Source organism: Solea solea, chromosome 7 (assembly GCF_958295425.1).
Source record: "Solea solea chromosome 7, fSolSol10.1, whole genome shotgun sequence".
NCBI lineage: Eukaryota > Metazoa > Chordata > Actinopteri > Pleuronectiformes > Soleidae > Solea > Solea solea.
In genome coordinates, this window is record NC_081140.1 from 17,317,599 (window position 1) to 17,328,357 (window position 10,759).

The 10,759-nt window shown below is 41.0% G+C and overlaps 1 protein-coding gene across 1 annotated transcript; it reads right to left on the bottom strand.

The window, feature by feature from the left end:
- Positions 1 to 1,001: 1,001 nt before the first annotated feature.
- Positions 1,002 to 10,759, bottom strand: hepacama (hepatic and glial cell adhesion molecule a). Its single transcript, XM_058633016.1, has 7 exons — positions 10,291 to 10,759; positions 8,016 to 8,363; positions 7,324 to 7,605; positions 4,776 to 4,866; positions 4,489 to 4,556; positions 4,292 to 4,362; positions 1,002 to 3,306 (listed from the first exon to the last, which is right to left on the bottom strand). The coding sequence occupies exons 1-7, from the start codon at positions 10,610 to 10,612 to the stop codon at positions 2,944 to 2,946; spliced, it is 1,545 nt and encodes a 514-aa protein (XP_058488999.1). The 5' UTR covers positions 10,613 to 10,759; the 3' UTR covers positions 1,002 to 2,943.

Consider the following 10,759-nt stretch of genomic DNA (forward strand, 5'->3'; position numbering starts at 1 on the left):
AGCCAAAATAAAAGGCCTTCCAACAATGGAGCCAAAATAATGCCACCCTCTTCTCCTGAGAGTTTTTACGTCGACGGGCTTGTGCGAACAAGGACATCAGCGCGAAGACTCGAGCAGGAGGCAAGAGGAGGTAATTAATTAACAATGGAGAGCATCATGCGTACATTGTCTATAATGAGCACACATGACACCTATACCCACTCACACACCTATGAAAACATTGTCCATGCAACTTTCATTATCTGAGGATATTTCATTTTCCACTCACCGTGAGCCACAGGTGATCGACACCTGCTTACAGGTGTTGTGTTCCCATGACTTTTCATGATGTTAAAGCAGAGGTGTCAAACTGGCAGCTCGTGGGTCACATGTGGTCCCCACAATCAATTAAATTAATCTAAAGCTTTGGTTGTAATATATATATATGTATATCTATATATATATAGATATGTATATCTATATATATATATATATATATATATATATATATATATATATATATATATATATTACAACCAAAGCTTTAGATTTATTTCCGTTTTTGTATAACTAGATTTATTTGAAGTATGCATCATTTCACACTTTTACTTTGAAACTCTGTGGAATATGATCAGGAATATCTTTTATTGCGATATCATGACACAATGTTGTGCTATAATTTTAAGCTCATATTGTTTTTTTCCCCACTTTTCCCCCCCCAGACCTCCCCCTTTTGACCAGACTGGCCCACAGGTCATTTGAGTTTGACCCCTCTGTGTTAACCCGGAGTGATCACGTGACACAGATCTGTGCTGCAGGTGCACCCATGGTAATTTGCAGTGAAAAGAATACACAACTCCTTATATGGATATCCTGGGAGTGTGTGTTTATAGGTCACATATTCAGGCTTTAGAAAATGTGGCTTTTTTGTCTTCTTATGTGTTGTCGAGTTAAAGTTATGATTCATTTTATATCGCATTTTTGGCAGTGATATAGAGTAGCAATAATTGTGCAAACATCATAAAATAGAGCGTTTTTATTTTCTTTTTTGTTCATAAAAACTACTGAAAGCGAACTGTGACGTATTCCCAAATTTCACAAGTTCAATCTGATTTCAAACATTTTGAGTACTTTTTACTGTGTTTATATAGTTGGTGAAAATTCCCATCCAATTGTCTATAGTTTGTGCTGAAAAAAAGTTAATAAGACACCATGTCGCACATTCTTATAGCCTCTGTATAGGCTGTAGGTTTTAACACAGTAATGGAAAAAAGCAGCCAAAATGCTCCGTGTTTTAAGGGTTAATGCAAACATTTTCCTAACTATGAATTTTTTCTCTACACTACTTGCTGTTTTCATCATTTTTATTCAACACATCATTTTAGCCTTTTTTTTTTTTATCCCACTCATCCTAACATATTAAGGTTGGAGCATCTTCCCAGTTTTTATCACAGTGTGTGTCTTCTTCTCGTGTTTTATACTCTTCCAGACACCTGCTCGAGCGCTTTTGTTGCGTATCCATAATGTTTGTGGATGAAGACATAAAAGAGCACAAGGCCTGGATCAAAACAGATGAGCATGATTTGCTTACGCGACCCCAAGACTCATCACACCTCCAGTGACGGAAAACACAGTTGAGGGACAAAAGCGCTAAATCATGCAGATTTTCAGGACAAAAGATGTCCAGCTGGTTGTGTGAAGGGAACAAATTATCTTGATAATAGTGATGGACCTGGCCACTGTGTGTGTGTGTGTGTGTGTTTGAGCTCAGCACATCCTTTAATCTCTTTTAAGTCATGCTGCTTAAAAAATAAAAGCATGTAAAGTAGTGAATAATTAAGCAACGAATTAAACTGTTATTACTCTTATGCCACATGTAATTTTTCGATAAAAATTATAATCAAAAGTCTATTCATAGAAAGCAATTTAGAGGATGAATGATTGGACTGATTGGTGTCTGTTCATTCAGACCTGATTGTGTAGAACAGCCTATTCTTGATATAAATGTGGCCTATATTTATTTTTCTGTTTAGATCTTTTTTAAATGATGATTAAAGTATAGCTAAGGATTTGAGATTTGATTGTCATTGACCTTCTAATGTCAAGCAAAAGGAGCCTGAGGCCCTGATGAGAGGTGTGTTGTTGTTTTTTTTATTTATTTATGTTACCATCTGTTTGTTTATCTCTTCTTTAGGTAAAGCCAAAGGAATAGGGTCTTGACGCACGCTCCAAAAGGTCATTTGTCAACAGCTATACACTTAAGGAAGAAATGTGCAATTTCAAGCAAAACCATCTTTTTGGAACCCTTCCTGACAAATGTACATTTAAGTAAATGTGTGGGTGACACCTAATGGACAAGACAGGAATTACACTCATATACAAGTGCAGTCCAAACACAAACCCAGGTCAAATTAAAGGTCACTTAGTTGTGTGGCATGCATAAAAATGTACAGTACAATATTAGTGATGACATAAAGAAACCAGTCACAACATATAAGTGTGGGTGACTTTAACAAAACATGTGACAAACTAAAAACTATTTAAATAGATTTATTACCTTGGTCTATAAAGCAGTGACCTAATTTAGAATAAGAATACATTTTGTGGTTTACTTTTTTTTCTTTCTTTTTTTTAAAAGAAAAGCAATTAACTTAAATATATACACCTATCAAAAGTAACAGTATATAATAGAGCTGGGAATACTTTGCTGTCTCAGCGTCATGTGCATAATATTCTACATTCTACTGGACAGGACATCAGGTTTTTTTTTTTAATTTAAACATTGTTGATAGCCATTGAGATATCAATGATAAATAATGGAATGTGAAGATAGTTATTTCATCAGTTACACTATCCTTGTTATTCTCAGGAGGCAACAGAAGAAAGAAGAAGAAACTATACATGTACTTTACAGATCACAGCATGACAGCAGAATTCTCAGGAGTGTTGAGAAACGTGCCGTCATCATTGTTGGGATGGACAGTGAGTCTGATCGCTGGTGTCTGAACATTCTACCTCCACGGGCAGATGGCTGCTTGGGATACCTACCGGAGGACGCACCTTTCTGATTGGGCTGAAACCGCGAGGAGATGAACCGGGGGAGTGAGCAGGTGAGCGGACTGGGCGTAGTGGAGGGCCTGGCAGGGGCTGTGGGAGAGGTTGTGCCAGTGGAGAGGGGCTGCGGGGGTACCGGCGTGGAGCGGACCAGACGGGCCGTTCAGTTCTGTTTGAGGAAGGGGGAAGGACCGGAACATACGAAGCAGGGAAACTGATTTCTGACTGGCTGGCAGCACTGCCCGAACATTCTTCCAAATGCTCCAATGTCTCCTGAAATAATAAAAAGGAACACACATATTACAATCTTTTATTTCAGCTTCTTTCTCTCTAGGAGTCACCACATACTTGATTGCCGGATAGAACCCACACATTTTATCCAGGATAGGGAGCAGCAGTGGGAGTACACTGGATGTGGCCTCACATGGCTGGGGTCAACTCAGAGTGTCCAATTAACAATGAGGATATAGGTACCTTGCAAGCGGGGCCAAAACCAGCAACCTTTCAGTCACAAGCCAATTTCCCTTTCCACTTGGCCATGGGCTGCCCACATATTACATTCATTTTTAATTTAACATTTATTTCAGGGTATCTTTTGTACAAGCTAAGTTGCTTTGTCACCAGAAATACATGTTTCTGATTTCTATGATTTCTGCTGGGACACTGTAAAAGGGGGTAGGAAACACAGACAATTCCCTGGGGGTCTGAGCTGAGTGGACGGAACAACAGCTTTGACAATTTTGTGAAAATCCCTTTCCCCATCTCTGGCATTAACCGTGTACAGGAGAGAACAACAAAACACCAAGGGGTGGGTGAGACACTCAGTGCCTTTCCATGCATGGTGGCTAGTTTGTCTCTGTGTCTCAGAATCAGAATCAGCTTTATATGCCAGGTATGTAGACACATACAAGCAGTTGTTGTCTATTATGTCATAATAATAATAACAAATAAGCAAAATGGAACTCAGCCATCTGTAATTTGATTATTTCCACATGTGGTTTTCTTACTGTGATCTGTCAAAATGGCTGCTGTGCAAATTTGTAGCCGCAGAAAAATGGGTTTATTGTCAGTTATAAATGCTAACAATTGACAGTTCATCAGTTTCTGTCTCGAGTGGTGGGGGTGGTGGTGGGGGGCGGGGTGTAGAATGGTGAAGGGCCCTCAGATTTTGGCTCCTCAAAACCTTTGAAATGCCACTGGAGTTGTGTAGCTGCACAGAACAGCTTGTTCCAGTGTTGTAACTCTGGTAGGGACTTACATCTTCATTGAGAACATAAAGAGGCATGGGGCTCCTTCTTCCAAGTGTAGTTGGTTTGGGCACAACATCAACTGGAAAAATAAATCATATATTCATTTTAGAAAGTGACATTCTGATGAGTGGTAGTAGTAGTGAGCGTGTGGAGTGGCTCTTTGAATGTTGTGTGTGACATTGACTTTAAGAGACAAACAGCTCACCGTCGTGGCCATTTTCACTCTGCTCTACATAGACAGGAGCTCTCTGAGGGACGGGTCGATGCTTCTTTCTACAGCAAGTAGCAAAACAAAACACTTATCTAACAAATAACAACAACAATTTCCCAATAAATAAATGTTCAGAGCAGTAGAGAATGCTGTCACTATTGAGCTACTTGAGATTCTAGTCACATCCTTAAGTGCAATATCTAAGCCAGAGAGGGAGGGGGAGAGAGACAGAGAGAGGGATGGGAGGTAAGAGAGGGGAAAGCAGAAAGGGTGGCTCTCACTTGGAAGGTTTCCAACAGGCACACACTGTCACCAGGGTGATGAGGAGGAAAATGCCCCCGGTGGACAGGATGATGTATAGCGAGCTCCGTCCTGAACCAGGGAGAGTGATACAGAGAGGTATATAAGGAGGGAGGAAGGGAGAGAGAGAGAGAGAGAGAGGGGGGGAGAGAGAATGAAAGAAAGAAAGGTTTGTGTCAGTAAAAACATTTGATTTTTTGTGTCTCAGCCACAACTTTTGCAGGAGTTGCAAGTTGTGTCTTTGAGGCAGTTAATTGTTTTTTCCTTCCTCTTCTTTTTAGACTGAAACTTGGCCACTGTGAGGAATGAGCAGAACATTTGGGTTTCCCCCCAAAGTCTTTAGAGTGTGCTAACATGAATAAGGTGCAGTGAAGTAGCACATTGGGCATTGAGTCACTTTGAGCTTGTGAGCAGCGCTCCTGTCCACGCAGTGGGAATAGAAATAGAAAGTGGGAACAGTACAGAGTAAATGTTAAATGTCGCAGTGTTAAAGTGACAGTAAGAGTGAAACTCAAATACACTCTGGAATAGTGTTAAATGTAACTATGAGTGTAAAACCAGTGTTGCGCTAGTTACTGAAAAATTGTAACTTGTTACTTTGTAAAAAAAAAGTAACTCAGTTAGTAACTAAGTTACTTAAACCAAAAAGTAATGCGTTACTGAGAAAGTAACTATTTAGTGACTGTAAAACGTTTTTCCAATGCTCCCATTAAATAAAGGTTGGTTGATTGAGTTCCCCTCTATACTGATTTTTTCCACTACATATCTGAGGGGGAAAAAACACGTGCTTTTATTTACCATTGGACTCTTGGAATAAAAGCCTGATATTGCTAAAAGAGACCAAAATAAACAATTAAACATACCGTGCTATTGTTTTATCAAGTTGTGCCTGGCTATGGGTCCGTCTTTCGAACTCCAACCGCTGCTGCTTGGGTGGAGTGTGTGTGTGTGTGTGTGTGTGCGTGCTCGCTGCTGTGACTCTCGGTCTCGGATGCTGCGTTAGCTACCTTAGCTGCCGCTTCTCCAGGTGCTTAAGCAGGTTGCTGTTGCTGTTGTTCGCCGTAGAAAGTATTTTTGAACCGGGACACCGTCTACAAGTTACCGAAATGTTGTTTTTCCCTCTGCTCTCCAGTTGAAAATAATGTGAAACTCATCTTATCTTCCCAGTCCTCTTCATGGCGCGTGTTTGTTTACATGTGGGACGCTAGAGGGCGACAAGTGCTTTGTTTTTCAATTCAATTCAACTTTATTGAGAACTGTAAAACCTCACCAAAAGGAACGGAGTAGCGCAGCGTTTGGTAACGGAAACGGAGTTCGTGAAAAACAACGCGTTACATTATTAGTTACTGAATAAAGTAACGGCGTTACTAATAACGCGTTACTACCCAACACTGATGTAAACACTAGAAGAGTTAAACTGAACACTGCTTCAGAGTGAATTTGGTCTCTGATTTACTCCTGTGTTGCTACTTTAACACTGCAAAGTGTACTGGGTAAGGAGTGTGGGGACCTGTGGCTGTTTCTTCATGCACTATATCACACCACAGCCATAATGAAGTCAGGATTACTGATGTCCACTGAGGCAAAGTGTCCCCCCCCCCACACCCCCCACCTGCTTTCGTTTTCTGCTCCCTTCTCATAAATAACTGTCCATTCACTGGATTAAATTGCCTGTTCCTTGCTCTCTCAGCCTGCCATGTGGTGCCCATACTGGCGCCCAGTAACAGCCGCTCTGAGCCAACTCTGCCGCACTTACAGCGCGGATTTTAACTAGTTGTATACAACAGTGTCACAGAAGCAGGCATGCGTGCTTTGTCGGGATGAGATCAGAATTCCTGGCTGACTGGTGAGATGAACACTGCTACATTATCATAATCAGATTTATTGTTATTGCAGGAGAAAAAAAACTTAGTCCAATTTTGTTAATGTTCATCTATTTTATGCTACTTTTTTTAGTGTTGTAATATAAAGAAGTGCAAATACTTTGTCACTGTACTTAAATACAAAATTGACGTATCTGTATTTTACTTTGTTATTTATATTTCTAACAACTTTTTACTTTTCACTATAGTGTTTTACATTTTCAAGTTTATAGTCTTGTGTGCAGCTTTATGTGGTTTTATTCTTTTTATTCTTGGGTACAGTTTTCTTTTATTTATTTTTATTCCAATCTACTTAACTTTTTATTTTATTTACCTTTATTTCTATCTTTATCTAAATTTAGATTAAGAATTTTGTCTTGTTTTTAGCACAATAGGGGCGCGACACAATTTTCATTTCACTGACAATGTACCTTGTACAATCTCGGGTGACAATTAAAGAAATCTTTCACATGCTGCAACATCTTGCTTAAGGACACATATAGACTAGCAGAGCCAGGAATTGAAGCCACTTTTACTTCTAAAACTTTAGTACATTTTATATCAGAAAATTACTTTTGATTAGATAATTTGCAGATTAAATCTGTACACATAAAACACATCAGATTCTCATGTAATGTATGTTAAACCTGTGTAACATGCCACCTACTGTAGACAGTGATCTTGACAGGTGTGCTCTTCATGCTGCTGATGCTGTTCTCCACCGTGCAGGAGTAAACATCATCGTCTGAGACCAGGACACGTGCGATGGTCAGCACCTTTTGGTCGTGTGAAAGCAGCAGGCGCGAGTCGTTGAGCATCACCTTGCCTCCTTTCTGCCAGCTATAGATTGGCTTTGTACCGTTGTCATGGGAGCAGTGCAGGTGGAAGTACTCACTGTACTCGAGGACAGACGATGCTATCATCTGGATGTAGGGTTTGGACACGGGAACTGAGGACGACAGAGCAAAGGTCAACATTATGCTCTGATTGATCATTCATTCACTCATCTTCTACCGCTTTATCCTCCACATGAAGGTCGCGGGGGCTCTGGTGACAATCCCAGCTGACATAGGGCAAAAGGTGGGTGTACCCTGGACAGGTCACCAGTCCATAACAGGACCACATTCACACTTATTTAGAGTATCCAATTTGACCCAAATCTGCATTTTCTTTTGGACAGTGGAAGGAAACTGGACAACTCCACACAGAATCCAGGTCTTCTTGCTGCAAAGGCAAAGAGTGCTAACCACTACACCAACCGTGTGGCCCCTCTAATTGATCATATTGTGTTCACATATGTTTAAATATGTGAAGAAAATGAAAATACTTTACTTAAAAAAGTATATTCATTGTGCATACCATCCACAGTGAGCTCAGTGTGGTGCTCTCCAGTGAAGCTGTCATCAGTGATGGAGATCTCCACTTCGTAAGCCCCTTCATCTGAGAGCTGCAGGTTGTGAAGCAGCAGTGACCCATTCTCAAACACCAGGATGCGGTTGCGGTACTCGGGCTTCAGGTTCCCTATGATGTCCGTTCCTATGGACTGCACGACAGTGATTGGTTTCTCTTTGTTCCTCTTTAGCTGCCACTTTATCACAGGTTTGTCCAAGCTGCTGCTGGAGTAGCTGACTGACAGCAGGGCTTCTTTACCCACTGTGCCTCTCACCACCTGGGCTTGGCTGGTCACATTCACTCCTGTCACTTCACCTGGATAAAATGCAAAGAGAAAGAGAGGCTCAATTCCAAAAAGATGGAGAGCACACAGAAAGGAATGCAGGGGATACAAGTGCAGGGCAGCTTCGGAGGGGGGGGGGGGGGGGGGGGGGGCAGTCACTATGCGTCCTTTGTTGCTCTGCCACACTGAAACAATCGAGGAAACATGTAAATACGCACTAATTACTGCAGCACTAATTACTACTCTTGCACTTCCAAGTAGAAACAGAAAGGAAACCTCGGAGCAGTGACAGTGACAGGGGCCTGGATGCCTTCATCAGAGATAATAGATAACATGCTGATTCAATGACCTATTATTTTACATTCACAATCCTGTTTTTAATTGTTTTAATTACATGTAAGATATTGAAGTGTATTTGAAGTATGTCACATGCAACTCTTCAGTTAATAATAAGTAAATAATAAATAAGCTATATAATGAGATTTTGTTAGACTTTGAACTCAGCTCCAAAAAGGTTTAGTGGTTTTAAATATTTAAAGTAGTAATTAAGTGTGTGATCAATTATGTCAATAATGTAAAAAATGATTAGCTAAACATTTGGATTTTACCTGCACATGCAGATGTTCCCTCCATGTTTTGAATCAACACTGTAAACCTTTTCACATTAGATCTCACAATTACTACCCTATGTGGATGAAACAACTGATTCATTATGTAAACATCACATTTTCATGTCTCAAATTCTAAAACTATGAACTACAGTAGGATGCAAGCTATACAATATTTCATATATTGCAGCGTTATATGACTTAATTAAGTTCATTTTGACACTTTTTGAAAGCACCTCTTGTAATCAGAGCTTTATCCCAGATGTTCCTCAGGTGCAGTCTTAACAAATCGAAAAACATTTGTACCTTAAAGCCTTTAGTTTGCCTCGACTGTACACAGAAACACACACGCTGCGCGTCTTTCACCCTACAGTCCAGGATGTCATGTCTTAATCACTAATCTCCCGAAACCCCCCAGGATTTTCTCATGACCCCTCATAGAAAACAAGTAATAACTAATTTTGACTTGTGCTCCAATGTTATCGCGCCCCTCCCTCAGTGTTATAGGAATAAGGTATTTACAGTGTGAGCCACATTTCAGCCTTTATGAAGGACTCCTGTCTTGGAAATCAAACACAACAAAGCTATTATGTTCACAGTGGAGGCTCCTATAACTCAGCTGTGGCCGGACACATGGAGGTCTGAACATGGGCTGTGAGGGGCATCACTGAGAGAGAGAGAGAGAGAGAGAGAGAGAGAGAGAGTCTGCACTGTTCACTATTCTTTGTAGTGAGGCAGTTAGCAGGGCATCGCCTCATTGCCGTGGTAACCATTTGGTCCGCCTGACAAGGGTTTCCAAGGCGATAAGACAAAGAGCGTGATTGTTGAAACTAGTTTCCTCCATTGAAAGGAGTGAGTGAGAGAGAGAGAGGGTTAGGGTGGGAGAAAGAGGGAGAGAGAGAGAGAGAGAAAAAGTCTTTGTCACTGGCGAAGCCGGAGAAATACACAACATCCAGTGATTCTTTCTGCTAAAAATGACCCGGTTGGGTAAACTGGACCCTTGGTACGGCCATGAAATCAGATTGCACATTTTAAAAATCAAAATCACTGTGTGCTAAACCTCTGACATCCCTTTTCCACTCAAGTTAACTTGTCATGCTCAGTTCACAAACCATCACAATTAACCTGTGCATCCCCTCCTTACACCCACACACAATAGCTACTCCAGAAGAAGTCATTTATGGGGAAAGAAGCCCCACCCATGACAGAATCGTGTCGGAACAAAAGGGGAAAAAAAACCTTGGACTAATTCAACTGGATTATTAAAAAAGATGGGGCTTGACAATAAACAATTAAAACACAATCTGCTTGTTTGCCGTCGCTGTATAGTCCAGTAAAGGTTTGGACTTACCTGTGAGGAGGAGGAGGAGGCCACAGAGTCTCAGTAGTGCAGGAATGTGCGTGAAAGTGTCACTTGTAGAAGAGGTCTTCCTCTCCACCTTCATCTTGTGTCCTGGGCAGAGTCTTTCTCCCACTTTGTGAGCATGGTTTATCCACCCTTGGCACGTCCCTGCAGCTCCACAGTCCTGCACTGCCTGCAACACTGGCCTCTGCCTGGTCACACTGAGCCCCACTCTCCTCACAGCACCCCAGTCCGAGCCAACAACAGCCAACTGTGTGTGTGTGTGTGTGTGTGTGAGAGAGAGAGAGAGATTGTGTGAGACAGAGACCATTCCACTATATCCACTATATCTAAGAGGAGCTGAAAGAAAATAGTGTTTGAAGTTTAGTTCTCCTAATTTGTTTTAAACTGTTAAAATCATTAGCTTTTTTTTCCTCCTGCAATTTAAGTAAATAATAAAATAGTTCATTGCTTACTG

Excerpts from the sequence above, each read along its gene's own strand:
- hepacama (XM_058633016.1), bottom strand. The coding sequence starts at position 10,612 with ATGGTCTCTGTCTCACACAATCTCTCTCTCTCTCTCACACACACACAC. Across the intron at positions 7,606-8,015 it reads CACTGAGCTCACTGTGGATG|TTCCCGTGTCCAAACCCTAC; the intron begins GTATGCACAATG and ends TGTCGTCCTCAG. Across the intron at positions 3,307-4,291 it reads TTTATGTTCTCAATGAAGAT|GAGACATTGGAGCATTTGGA; the intron begins GTAAGTCCCTAC and ends TTATTATTTCAG.